This window comes from Suricata suricatta, chromosome 10 (genome assembly GCF_006229205.1).
Source record: "Suricata suricatta isolate VVHF042 chromosome 10, meerkat_22Aug2017_6uvM2_HiC, whole genome shotgun sequence".
NCBI classification, from domain to species: domain Eukaryota; kingdom Metazoa; phylum Chordata; class Mammalia; order Carnivora; family Herpestidae; genus Suricata; species Suricata suricatta.
The window spans coordinates 132,407,076-132,421,813 of NC_043709.1; the positions used below are offsets into that span (position 1 = coordinate 132,407,076).

The 14,738-nt window shown below is 46.6% G+C and overlaps 1 protein-coding gene across 1 annotated transcript in view; it reads left to right on the forward strand.

The window, feature by feature from the left end:
* The first annotated feature begins 3,668 nt into the window (after positions 1-3,668).
* IL2RA (interleukin 2 receptor subunit alpha) overlaps positions 3,669-14,738 on the forward strand; it is a 52,213-nt gene continuing 41,143 nt past the window's right edge. The window contains exon 1 of the mRNA XM_029955098.1: positions 3,669-3,958. Within this exon, the coding sequence (XP_029810958.1) occupies positions 3,895-3,958 (64 nt within the window). The 5' untranslated portion in view covers positions 3,669-3,894. The remainder of the gene's footprint in view (positions 3,959-14,738) is intronic.

The window sequence follows — 14,738 nt, forward strand, 5'->3', positions numbered from 1 at the left end:
ACAAGTCTTTCCATCTTGATTATAAATTCATTAAGCACAGCAGCTACGGGACACAGCCTCAGCATGAGATTACATATAATTCCTGACAAGATAGTTCCACCACCTTCTCCTCTCCTTAGATCTTCTGTCTGCACAGCACAGAGTGCCATCAATGAGAAAGCTCGAAGTCAGTAAACGAGGACTGGAAGTTCACTGAGTGCAAACTGTAAAAGTCAACTAAGTTATTTGTTTTATATTAGTCCATCTAAGTACCAAGAATTGGTCCTCTTTATTTTGTCAGGGAAACTGTGGGGTCTTTGCTATATGGTATTTTGGGGGAAACTTTTCATGAATAGGAAATTAAATATTTTAGAAATACAATCAACTAAATACTTAGAGGTCTTTTTTTGTGATGTTTTATTTACTAGCAGACCTAGGTGTTGCTTTGCTAGTTGACTTTCAGCAACATTTTGTTTTATTTATTTATTTATTTATTTATTTATTTATTTATTTAATGGTTTATCATCAAGTTGGTTTCCATATAACACCCAGTGCTCATCCCAAAAAGTGCCCTCCTCCATACCCATCACCCATTTTCCTCTCTCCCTCACTCCCATCAACCCTCAGTTTGTTCTCAGTATTCAAGAGTCTCTTACGGTTTGCCTCCCTCCCTCTCCTTGACTCTTTTTCCCCTTCCCCTCCCTCATGGTCCTCTGTTAAGTTTCTCCTATTCCACATATGAGTGAAAACCTATGGTATCTGTCCTTCTCCGCCTGATTTATTTCACTTAGCATGACACCCTCGAGGTCCATCCACATTGCTACAAATGGCCAGATTTCATTCTTTCTCATTGCCATGTAGTATTTCATTGTATATACAAACCACATCTTCTTGATCCATTCATCAGGTGATGGGCATTGAGGCTCTTTCCATGATTTGGCTATTGTTGAAAGTGCTGCTATGAACATTGGGGTACATGTGCCCCTATGCATCAGCACTTCTGTATCCCTTGGGTAAATCCCCAGTAGTGCTATTGCTGGGTCATAGGGGAGTTCAATTGTTAATTTTTTGAGGAACCTCCATAGTGTTTTCCAGAGTGGCTGCACCAGTTTACATTCCCACCAACAATGCAGGAGGGTGCCTGTTTCTCCACACCCTCACCAGCATCTATAGTCTCCTGATTTGTTCATTTTGGCCACTCTGACTGGCGTGAGGTGGTATCTCAGAGTGGTTTTGATTTGTATTTCCCTGATGATGAGTGATGCTGAGCATCGTTTCAAGTGTTTGTTGGCCATCTGGATGTCCTCTTTGGGGACGTCTCTGTTCATGTCTTCTGCCCATTTCTTCACTGGATTATTTGTTTTTTTTGGTGAGTTCCTTGTAAATTTTGGATACTAGCCCTTTATCTGATATGCCATTTGCCACTATATTTTCCCATTCCGTTGGCTGCCTAGTAGTAACATTTTGTTTTAAATGTCAAGATTTGTTTATGTGAAACCCTAATATTAGGAAGAAATCTCAAATAACAACATATCAGACAATGGAATCATTTGGCTAGATTTATTATGTAAAGCAAAATGGCAGAGTTCCCATATTTGGGAAAGATAAGCTAAATATCTTTTTCTTAGAAGTTTATCAATGGCTGGGTTTTTCCCATTTATGATGAGTTATGGGTGTTCTTACGTGATTTGAAAATTGTTGAGCCATTTTTAATCAAGCCTGGGGTCCCGTGGGAAATCGCTGTTACAGGAACATGTGGTGTTTGATCTGTCCCTTGAAACCAATCATATTAGTCAGGGTGAGCTAAGCTGCTGTAACTGAAGGCCCTACAATAATGTGGCTTACCGTACAGAAAGATTTTACTTATATAGCAATTTGAGGTACATATTCTTGGTCATGGGCAGATGTATCCCACAGTCAGAAACCCAAGCAGAGCACAGTGCTGGCATTTTCAACATCAGCTTCCAAGATGACTCTGGCAACAGCATTCTAGCCAGCAGGAAAGAAGAAACACCATGATTTCCAGGAAAACAAATGAGGTGGAAGTCCTAAACAACCCACTAAGTGCCTAAACTTCCACTAACGTTTCTTGGCAAGAACGTTGTAGAACCACACCTAGCTATGGGAGGCTAGGGGATGCATCTCATTTATTTGCCCAAGAAGAAAGGAGAGAATAATTCTGGTGGTCTCCACCACACTGTCATGTTGTGGTTGTCGATTTATTGGTGCCTGGTCTGTCATGTAACTTGACTTTTAATTTCATCATGTGTGTATGATATCATTCAGTTGAGTACCCAACTTTTCTATCACACAATCATGTAGACTCGGTTCTGTGACTAAAAGAACTTCACGTGGTTCTCCCACTGACTTGAACAAGCAACAGGTCCTAATATTTCCAAGAGAAAATAAAGAAATTTGACCTGAAATTTCTTGAAAATGGAGAAGTGAGTTTCCAAAGGCAAATTGACTGATAATTTTTTGGAGCACTGTGCAATTTCTATCATTGTCTTTTTCCCCAACATACCAGTGCAAGACAGGCATAAGGATCATCAAATGTGGCCTCTAATATGAGTTAGATATGGGGATCTACTAAGCCAACACCCTCCCCCACTCTAAAAATTACAATTATTTGGGGGCATCTGGATGGCTTAGTTGGTTGAACATCCAACTATGGCTCAGGTCATGATCTCACATTTCGTGGGTTTGAGCTCACATTGGCTCTCTGCTGTCAGCTCAGAACCCACTTCAGATCTTCTCTCCCCCTCTTTATGTCCTTCCTTCACTTGTGCTCTCTCAAAAATAAATAAAGCATTTAATAAATTACAGTTATTTGGGGTGCCTGAGTGGCTCAGTCAGTCGAATATCCAGCTTTGGCTCAGGTCATGATCTCCCAGTTTGTGAATTTGAGCCCCATGTCAGGATCTGTGCCAACAGGCCCACTTTTATTTATTTATTTTTTAAACTTTTTAATGCTTATTTATTTTTGAGAGAGAGAGACAGAGTGTGAGCAGGGTCGGGGCAGAGAGAGAGGGAGGCACAGAATCCAAAGCAGGCTTCAGGCTCTGAGCTGTCAGCATAGAGCCCATGGCGGGGCTCAAACTCACAGAGTGCGAGATCATGACCTGAAGCTGAAGCACTCTCACCCAGGTGCCCCCCAAAGCCCACTTTTAGTACGATCCTTAAGAGAAAGACAAATCTGGAGGCAAAATATTTTATAAAGTCACAATTCACATTCAGGAACCTGGACATCATGGCGAAACATTTGTGGTCACTACACTACTGATTATAGATCTTGGGAGACAATTCATGAATTTTTAATATGGGTCAGTCTTCTGCTTCCTTTTCATTTGCCTGAATGCTGAAGACCCTGCCATGCTCCCCCCATCTTGTGTGGCACCTGCTGACTCGTCACGCAGCCGCAAGTCTGGGGGAGGACCTCAATTTCAAGCTGATGTCAATTTCTGAAACGCTAAATGAGACCACTGCCAAGAAGTGCTTGCTCACCCTCTTTCAGCAGCAGGGGACTCTCCCTTTCCTTTTCTGGGTGAAGGTGAAGAAAGGATTCATAAATGAAGTCCAATCCTTCTCACCAACCCCAGCCCACACCTCCCAGCAATTGAAGTTGAAAAAAAAAAAAACCTGGTTAAAACCACTTCCTATATTTAAAACTAGAGAGGGCTAGGCACAATTTCCTGGCTCACCAAAGCAGCCTAATACTTATAGAGAGCAACTTCGGACTGTCATAGAGACCAGAGGGACCACAGCAAGGATGACACCCTGAGTGGACTGATCCTTTCATCCCTCACCCTCCCAGCATGCCACCAACAAGAGGCTGACAGGAAACTTGGCCTTCTGCAGAGAAACACCTTCTCTTCACTGCCCTCAAGAAGGCAGCTGGTCCCACGTGCCAGGAAGATGGAACCAAGCCTGCTGATGTGGGGAATCTTCACATTCATCGCGGCACCTGGCCACATGACAGGTAAGGGTCATGGGTGCCCTCGGAATCTTGGGGAGTCTCACCGATGTTAGTTAGCTCTTCCCAGCCCAGAATGAGGGGCATTCCTAAGTAGAAAGTGCATACAAAGGGGTTGAACCTTGGGGTCTATCCCTTGTCCATGACCCACTAGGGCCCCATGTCATGTTTCAATCATCCCTGATCTATTCACAGAGCTTGGGATGGTGGGATCTCCTGTCACTCAGAGTCTTTGTTAATTCTGGGGTGAATAGAGGGGCAGGATATTTGAATGCTAACAGAATACGAATGAGCTGATCCCTCAAGGAATGTTGTTTTATTTTCCAATGGATTCGGTTTTTTGCCACACCTACCAGTGTAAGATAACACTAAAAATCTACTAGGAATCTAAGCCCAGGTTAATGTCCTGAGATGTCAGTAACTAATATAGGAAACATCAGGATAATTTAAGATCTCAAAAAAGCTTGGCTTAGAAAATGTATATGTTGTTATTTATGCTCTTTACATGTGCAATGTTACAGAAATTTCAGAAAACATAAGCTTACTCGCTTTCAAAACTCTACTTTTTCTTATGTTCTCATATGGATATATGCATGTATACATAAGTGTGTGTATGTACACACACATGCAAATTTTGGATTTCATTCATCCTTTCAAATGGGTTGTGTCAAAGATTTTTTTTTTAGCAAATAAGAAACCACTAACTTCTACCTCAAACCACCTTTCCTAATTGAGTGTGAATTTTCTAATAGCTTCTTTCCTTCCTTGCCCAGGAAGACAGATAAGATATCAGAGTTTACAATTTCAGAGCCTTAATTTCTAAATGTATAATAATGCTAACTGGCCACAGAAAGATGTGTTAAGAAGTGGAATATGATGATGCATATAAGGAGTCTTTTTGCTTATTTGGTGAAGTGGCCAGGTTACGTTGGGCTGTGAACTGACCCAAGGGGAAAATTTCTTCGCTGTGGAGTTGAAAAGGACATGACTTTTGAAAGGCTTGTAACATGACTTCTGTTCCAGCATGGTCTTTGCAAAGTGGGAGGACAGTCCAAGTTAAAACAGAAAAGTCTTTACAATCAATCATGACCTATCTCTGGAAACACATTTCAAGTAAACTTGTGTTATTGCTAGTCACTGGTGACTTCTCTGAAGATATGAATGGCCTTGGTGGCAATGAGGCAAGTGGAAGTACTATGAGGACTCTTTCATTCACTCTGGTCTCCAAAAATCTATTCAATAGCTCTTGATCCCCTTCTCAACACCATAGAAAATATCAAAATGAACAAGACAGAGTCTCAGTCCTTAATAGACTTAAAACCTAGCAAGGGAAAGAAAGTCATGGGGGTCATAATAACACTTCAGATTAGAATGTGATGAGGTCTATGTGAGCAGGATGCAAATGATGGCAGCATGCAGAAACAGCCCCGAGAGATGAATAAATTTCCCTAGGCGGAGACTCCAGAGAGAAAGGTCCCTGTGACAAAGACATAGCAGAGCACAAGGGAACAGCAAGTGCTCCACTCTGGCCCCTGACACAGGATGGGCATATGGGGACATGGAAGTTCAAGGCTGAAAATATAGGATAGGGTCAAATGAATGATCCAAGGCCTTTGATAGCAAGTTATAAATTTTAACTTCATTTGGTAGTCAATGGACCACTACCAGAGAACAAAAATGACCATTTATAGAGTACCTTCCATGTGCCAGACATGTAAGTCTTATCATAATCTTCACACCCACTTTGCAATGTGGGTGTCACAAACTCACTGGATGAAGAACCCAAAACTCAGAAGTCAGGCAGATAGTGACAGAGTTGGGGTTCAAAGCCAGGGTTCCCTGACTTATGCCCTTTCTGCTCACTGCAGACACTTCTGTGGAGGTGACTCTGGCATAGAGTGGAGAGAGATCAGGTGCACAGGGATGTTGGGAGGCCCCTACAATAGTCCAGTCGAGAGGCACCTGGTGGCCAAAGAGGAGGAAATGGGTTGAGTTTCTGGGATTAATATCTGGCTTAGGAACCACCCCAGGGTAAGAAATAATCTCATCTTAGACTTTCTCCTCCAAGAGGAGGAGCCCAGTCTTAAAATAAACAAGACTTTTTACTCCTCAGAGGGGCGAGGTCTCTAACGAAAATCAAACAGACCATCAACAGATGTAATTTCTAGCTGATTCATAAGGCAGATTTTCATTCTGAAAATTTCCAAAGCCACCAGTTAAAATGGTGATGGGTAACAGAGGATGTGTTAGTCAACCTGGGTGTTTTTAGTCTCTGTATTACTGGGTCCTGGGATGTGGTTAAAAAGAGAATTCTCCTGATGTTACCAACATGGCACGTTAGTGAAGGCACCTTTCTCAGAATTGTGGAAATTCTGAGAGTTTATCTATGCTTTGATCATCTTTCTTTCATTCTAGGAATTCTGTGATCAAATCTTCATCCCCTAGACTAAAAAAAAAAACAAACAAACAACAAAAACCACCAAAGCGTGGAAACCCATAAAGATGATATTTTTGTCTAATTATCCCTTCTTGTAAAGACAACTGCCCACATTGGAATTTCCCATTTGCCCATTTGTCATTAAAACACGTAATGTTTAACTCTCCACATTTAACCACTCAGTTTCTCTAGTCCCCAAGTGTTATTACCACAGCTAAGCTTGTTTCTTTTCAGGATATACCTGGGAGAGACAGGAATTTGGGAAGCGTAGGGAGTCCCTCATAGAAGAGCTGCTACTTTCTTTAAAACAACATCTTAAATGGGTAGTGCTCTATGTCATCTGCACATACGCTCCTTTTTATTTTATTTTATTTTACTTTATTTTATTTTGCAGTTTTAAAACATTTAATTGAACTCAAGAGATCCAATGTTATCACTTGGATTATAATCCACAGCAAAGTGATGAGTGAGCTATGTTATAACTTGTCTTCATTCAGAGCTTTGACATCCGGTATGTCTTCACTGTTAACAGCATATTCAATTCCAAGGTTAGATCTGATTGGATACACATGATCTGGATCTCCATTTCAGATTTGAGAAAGCCAGGGCACACACACGAAAAGTGACTTTGCTCACGGCCAGTTAGAGGGGCCGGCGACGAACGCTTGTTGACCACTGCAACTCCGCCACTTGACCCTGCTTATCTCAAAGAGCCGTGTTAGATTTCTTTGGCTAAGTCTCAGGTTTCCGGATGTGATGTCTTCTGTGCAATGTCTTGTTGAAGTCATTCCTGTAATAGCTAGAGTCATCCTTGAGTCAGGCTATCCCTCGACATGGTGGTCATTCACGTGAATTTGCCTGCCCCCTTCATTGCCCAGGGGCCAGTTAGAAACTTCAAAAATTAGGAGTTCCCTTAGAAAGTGGGGCTTGTCCTCTGAGGTCAGTGGAGAGAAGAATTAGGGGAAAATTAAACTTTGCAAGGAGCTGGAAGTGAACCAAGGTGCCTCATACCGAACATTGTTGGAGGAGCATGGCATTTGGTAATTCGCTCTGCCTCCCTGGGCCTCAGTTTCTCTCTGTAAGATAAGAAGGTTGACAGAGATGACTTGGAGTCTCCTGTGGCTCTGTCAAAAATTCTACAAAGGAAATAAGTGAAGCTCTGCTTAAAAGGCATTTTCAAGCGGGGGTATTTGGGGGCGAAAAAGTACCCAGACCGAAGTCATACACACAGGGACTGGGTTAAGGAGGCATTTGGGTGGCAAAGTACCAGAGTCTGACATCTCATTGCAGGTTATTTCCAACTTTTTTAAAAATGTTTTTTATTTATTTTTGAGAGATAGAGAGAGACAGTACTAGCAGGGGAGGGTCAGAGAGAGAGGGAGACACAGAATCTGAAACAGCTCCAGGCTCTGAGCTGTCAGCACAGAGCCCGACGCGGGGCTCAAACCCATGAACTGTGAGATCATGACCTGAGCTGAAGCCGGATGCTTAACCGACTGAGCCACCCAGGCGCCCTGGGTTATTTCCAACTCTTGAAAGGTACTGCACTGCGCTTGGACGTGACCCACTGCTTCCGTGAAGCCTGTAGTTCTGAGCATGAAGGCAAAATCCCCACGGAGGGCTGCTGAGGGCCTTGGGCTGCTTGCTCTCTTCTTCAGGGACTCTTCCCCCTCCAGCAATTTCCTTGTTTCTCACGGGAGACGTCTCACACGGGTTGGGGCCTGTCTATTCTCTTTATCACAGGCCATTCCCTGTGAGGAAAGGAAAGGTCTTCATTCAACTGATGGCTTCAAAAGTGAGAAGCCCTCTATCCTTGAAAACGCTTGGAGAGAGGGGCTGGCCGGCCACTTCTGGGGGGCGCCACCGAGGGGTGCGCGGGCTGGCTGGGAAGATGGACAGGGCGGCGTTCTGGCCCCCGTCCAACAACTTTCCAGGCTGGTTCTCCTCTGCCGCCTTCCAACCTGTGTGTTTTCCTTCCCCTCTTAGAAAATGAAATTAAGGATATGTGATTTTCACACTTTTCCAATCCAAGAGCTCACAGCTCACACATGCGTGTGGATTCTTGGCTTTAGGAGAGGAAACACCATCCAATCCACTGCCTACTCACTGCCCGAACTCTGAGCAGCAGTGAGAAACAGAATAGTAAGAGCTTGAACCATAGGTTTATTTGTGCACAGTGAGCTTCCAGTAGCTGAGCATTCGGAGGCAAAAGCTCCTCCACCCTTTTCTCTCCAGAAAGTTCTGGGCTCCCTTTCTCTGGAAGAGGTTCATCGGAGCCTAAAAAGCAGGTGTTGGGTGTGGTGCAGAGATTTCCCAAGCCAGGCAGGAGGCTGATCCCGATGGACTGAGACTCCGTGACCGCTTCTCTCCAGGCTGACACTGCACGCCCTGCTGGTGTGGCGCTAAGCCCACCCGGGGGCCCTCGGGAGCTCCTGGGGGTCTCTGAGCTTCCCCGGCTCTTCATCTAAGTAGGTGTCAGGTGAGAAAAACTCAGCGATCCTTAGAGACTTGCCTCCTCTCCTGTCTTCCTGAAAGCTTCTTCAGGAAACTTCTGTTTACGTGGAGTCAGCCAATGGCCCCGGTAGCACCAAGGGGACAACACACACACACACACACACACACACACACACACACACACACACACAACTCATCTGTCACTCCTGTACACAGTGCCTGAACTTCTCAGCGGGGGAACAATGTAATAGCAAGAGTCTACCTAGCTTTTTGATTCTTAATCTTTTTTGAGTGGTGAGACCTTGAGAAAATTTGATGAGATCCATTAGCTATCTCCTTAGGAAAATGTACATACACACAAAATTTGGAGTATAATTCTCTGGTTTGGAGTATAATGGTCTATAGATCAAGAACACCTCTGAATGTGTTCTTTACTATCTTAACACCGTAGTCATGAGCAGAAAGAATGACACACAGAAGGTTGCCCTCACTGGTTTAAGAGAGCGGTAGCTGGCTTGCAAAGGCAACTTACGAGGCATGGGTAGTGCCCAGGGAAGACAGCAAGAAAAGAGTGCCAACGGTAAACCCAAACCATTAGGCAAGCAGGAAAAGTGAAGAGCCAGGACGAGAATCCATCCTCTTAAATTCCAGTCCAATATTCATGCACATCTTTACACCGGCTCTCAGCGACACACATCCGTCCATCCATTCACGCGCTGGGTCACCAAGATGAGAGAGTGCGGTCCTTGCCCTCAAGCTGCTCATAGCTTAACAATGGAGATGAGGGGCGCCTGGGGGCTCAGGCGGTTGACCGTCTGACTTTGGCTCGGGTCAAGATCTCACAGTCCGTGGGTTCGAGCCCCACATCGGGTTCTGTGCTAACAGCTCAGAGCCTGGAGTCTGTTTCAGATTCTGTGTCTCCCTCTCTCTCTGCCCCTCCCCTGTTCACATTCCGTGTCTCCCTTTCTCGCAAAAATAAATAAATGTTAAAAAAAAAAAAACCAATGGAGATGAAAGACCTGCTGAGCGGTTCCTTCTCGGACTGCTGAAGGAGAGTCAACAGTGTCTGCCAGAGAATCAGTCCCCATCACTGACCCCCTACCAGGCTTTCAGATAAGTCACCATTTAAGGGCAAACAATAATATCATTTTTTGGTATTTTAGGTATTTTCCACTCAGATTACTCTGATAAGTTTTGGCTATTTGACTTATTCTCTGATTAGTCTCGGATTTGCATCCATCAATAAGAGAACACAAGTCTCACTGGGAAATAGATTTAGAGCAGCGGTTCCCAGTGTGCATTTGGGATGATTTAATGAATCATATCAAAGCCCCACCCAAGACCAATTCAGACCAATTAGGATAGACTCTCTGGGGATGAGAACTGGACCGAACAATAACATTTTCTTTCTAAGTTCCTCAAATGATTTAAGATGCAGTTAGGATAAAAATGCACAAAATGACGTTTTTCCATGGTTGGGATGATTCCACTATTTCACTTCTGTTCACTAAGAGTAGGTGCCCTAATGCAGTACTTCTCAAATTTTAATGCATTCACAAATCACCCAGGGATACTGTCAGGTAGCAGATTCTGATTCAGGCTGTCTAGGGTGGGGGTTGAGATTCTGGTTCAAACAGGCTTCCATTTTGATGCATGGAACTCATGTTGAGTAACAAGGCTATTCTGTGAGAGAAGAAATACACATTGTACCTAGCGGAACTTGGCAGCTAAAATGGGAAAATCAAATGCGAAAGACGTAAGATCAACTCCTGCAAAGTCGCACAGGGCCAAGTAGGTGCAGAACTGGGGGCGGGGAGTGACATGCCCCTTGTGGAGTTTGGGAAGGCTTCTCAGCGAAGATGGAAGATGGCCGTAGGACATAATGACTCTGAATTTGTGCTTGCGAATATCAGGACGTGGGTCAGAGGACGGGATTTTCTAGTGACTTTGCTAACGTTGTGTACCTGGACCGTGCTCCCCGAGTAACAGACTGAAAACTCAGGAGTGTAGCAGGGCAGTGAAATCCATGACCCGGGCCACGTGTGTACAGAAAAGCCCCAGTGTGTGCCCTGAGCAAAATGAGGATCAAGTGGCTGGCGGTTCCCTGATAAAAGAGTACTTCTGCTCACACGAGAAGCACCTGAGTCCCACTCTCACTATAACCCTGTGGCGTTTACACAGGTCAGCGGGGTCTGGTAGCTTGCTTTCATGCGGTGAATCGGTGGATCGGCGTCATCGGTGCGGTGTGACATCCCAGGGTTACAGGCAGGGGGTCCGGGATCTAACTTCCCTACATCGTCATCTCACCGGGACCTGCCTGCAGCTAACGTACATGAGGCTAGAGTCTAGCTCTTGCGCCCTGACAACCCATCCCTAGTGCCCCCACCCACCCAATTCATGGGGCTTTTGATCAGCAGCTCAACCCCGTTCCCATATCCAGCAAACGAGAGAATTTCAGAGTAGAAGACTCTAAGGCACCGAAGTGTGAGTGGTGTGGATGCAGGGTGACCAGACGGCCACCTCACTGGAGGGAGGAAGAGAGAAGTCAGGTGCGGATCAGAGCTCTGGGCCTCTGCGCAGGCCTGCCCCGGGATGGGAGGCGTGAGGCAGGGTAGTGAGCCGTGCCTCCTGGGTTGCTCCCTCCCCACGCTCCCTGCCGGCCTCCTGCCACAGGCAGCGAGAAGGCAGGCCAGGGCAGGGAATGCTTTTTCCCAAAAGGAGAAGAAAGAGCAGCCTGTTTCTAAAGAATAAAGAGCCAGTTGGTTCCTTTCCCCCTGAAGAGCGGGCAGAATCACCCCGTCTCAGGTAAGCCCGGCCCCCTGCAGGGCGGAGATCCAGGAGCAGGGGTGAAGCTGTAGACTGGGAACAGGTGGGTGGGAACCCTGATGCCCGGCCTACTGCCTCCTTTCAGGCTTGATCCAAGAGACATTTTAAACGCGAGTCGTGATCACAAGGGCCAGTACCCACGGCCTGGGTGCCCTCTTACAGGCATTATGTGAAGGCACAGGGGCGCTTCCGTTAGTCCTCAAACTAAGGTAGGCCTTGTTATGGTCCCCATCTCACGCCTGGCACACTGAGGCTCACGGGGGTCACTGAGTTGCCCCGTGGAATGCCACCAGGAAAGAGCTAGGATTCGAGCCAGAGACGGCATGCTTTACTGTTCTTCTACCCTGCTGCTGAGGTCATAAATTCATGTGCCGTGTTAATAACAAAGTTTACTGTCACTTAAAAAAATTTTTTAACGTTTACTCATTTTTAAGAGACAGAGAGTGACAGAGCATGAGTGGGGGAGGGGCAGAGAGAGAGGGAGACACAGAATCTGAAGCAGCTCCAGGCTCTGAGCTGTCAGCACAGAGCCCGACACCAGGCTCGAACCCACGAACCGTGAGCTCATGACTTGAGCCGAAGTCGGACACTTAGGTGACTGAGCCACCCAGGCGCCCCTGCTCTCGCTTTTTTAAAAGTTGAAGGAAGTATCTATGAGGAATGTCGCCGGTCTGAGGCTGGGGATGAATTATCGCGTCTGTGCTTGTGAAGTCCAAACCCGGGTGCTATGTAGCTGCCCCTTCATCTCCTCAAGGGATGGACTTGACCTCTGGAGACCCATTGAGTCCCTGGAATCTCAGATTCTCTGAACCCTGCTGTTCCCGTCCAGTGCTCTTTCCACCCCCGGGCCCCGCTCCCCGGGCCCCGCCCCTACGAGCAGCCTGGTCTGTCTTTCTCGCTTTTGACTGCTCTTCAAAGAAAGCACTTCAGTGGTGCCGCGTCTGCCCCGGCCGCCCACGGCGCAGAGGAAATTCTGAGCACCTCCAGGCATGAGTCAAACCCCCCGTGTTCAGGAATCTCTGCCCACAGCATCACCCACTCTTTTCTGTTTGGGACCGAAATAGATACCTTCTTCAGAAGCCTCGCTGCTTTTGGTATTCTCAGCAATAGAAAATTAAAAATTAAAAAAAAAATAAAAAGGCAAGGATAGGTGTATGCCCCTGGGACAGGAGAGTGGGAGGTTTCTCTCCTGCGGAGTTTTTCAGAGATTAGAAAACACTGCCGCCGCGGTACAGTGGCTAGACAGGTGGCCGAGGGGAGCGGAGGGTCGCTGGGGACCTTCTCGACTGTGGCGGGACTTTCAGTTACGTGTTCGTTCCTCTGTTGATTAATCATTCAGCAAGTGCTTCTTGAGTAACTAGATACAGAGTGAGAGATGAACCGAGCCCACTCCTGGGCCTCCGGGAAGTCCTCATCCGGCAGGAGAGAAATCGACTGCACGGATACTTACAACACACCAGGACGTCCAAGATCTAAGTGCAGAGACAGAGTGGATGGACACACAGCGCTCATTCTCCGGACACGCCCGGTGCAGCCGAGGTCAGCAACTGCCTCATGTTTAGGCTGACATCCGGGACAGACAGGGAGCCTAGGAGCATTGTTTTGTCCTTATTAATCACTACAATTATTAAACACCACCAGTTTCGAATTACAATTATATTCGAATATAGACAGGATTTGCAGAAGCTTTCTTTGGGACATCTGGGTGGCTCAGTCGGTTGAGCGTCCAACTTCAGCTCAGGTCATGAGCTCACAGTTTGTGGGTTCGAGCCCTGCGTCCGGCTCTGTGCTGACAACTCAGAGACTGTAGCCTGCTTCAGATCCTGTGTCTCCTTCTCTCTCTGCCCCTCCTCCACTTGCGCTCTGTCTCTCTCAAAAATAAACATTAAAAACATTAAAAAAAAATGCCTTCAGGAGAAAATGGGAACATTGCAGGAGGGACTATTTACATCCCTTTAGGAACAAACTGACCACTCCCACAGCCCCCGGATATTTGAGAAGCACGTTTATAGATAGTGCAGGCCAACCCCGCATCCCCAGCTGGGTGTCAGCAATTCTCCAGTCCTAGAAGCTCAGAAGGCACATTCCTCACCAAGAAAGAGATGGAAGGAAACGAATCACTCCTTAAAAACACAGCAACAGTGCTTTTTTTCATGTCAAAATGAAAGGAGCCCCAGGGAGAAAAATTGGGCCCGTCTCCCCGGAGATGACACCAAGTAAAGGGCACAGGAATCATCGCTAAGAGTTTTGCTCAAAGCCCTGAAACTTCGGTTGACGTCAGCCTCTTCCTGTCTCGGAGCTCTGAGTTTCCCGGGAGTTTTGGGGGCGCTGACTTTGCAGGAGGCGATGCAGCTGACAGCTGTCCCGGCCGGGTGGCTTCCCCTCTGCCAAGAAGGGCAGGGAGCCTTGAACCCAGCTGAGCAGCCGCGTGGTAGCTGCTTCCGGCTCCTGTGGTGGCGACACCTCTGTTCAGAGACTGATTTAGAAAAAAAAAAAGCACCTTTGTAAAGAGAAAACTCCTTATTTTAAGTGGAAAGCAAAACAAACAACTACCCAAAAAAAAAAAAACCCAAAAAACCCTTGTGAAATGAAAGGGCAGTTTCCTCAGACATCTGCTAACACCCGGGGGAGCACAGAGACCGCAAAGGGTAAGCATCTTGGCTCGCTTCGATCACTTTGCCATTTATTTCACTTTTCAGCTTTCACTGCCTGTCGCCACCTTTCACTCGGCGGGCTGTCAGTTTCCTTTGCCTCTGCCAGGGTCCCTGGCCCGGGCTTGCGATGGGCTGGCGCCACCCAGCCACACGGGCCCCATCCACCCACGGCCCGAGCCCCAGCCCTGTGACGCGGGGCTCCTGATGATTCCCATCTGACAGGCGAGGAAAGCGCAGTGGTGAGGCAGTAGGTCATGTCCCAGAGGCAGCGACGGGCAGGCTGTCTGCTCCATCTCTGTCCAAAGGCAGCAGGCTGTGCACAGGTGTCCTTAAGTCCCATGGACTTCTCGGGCAAGCCTTGCGTCTTTCATCTGAGTCTCTTTCATCCACCCCCAGGCTAACTCCCCTGAAAGCG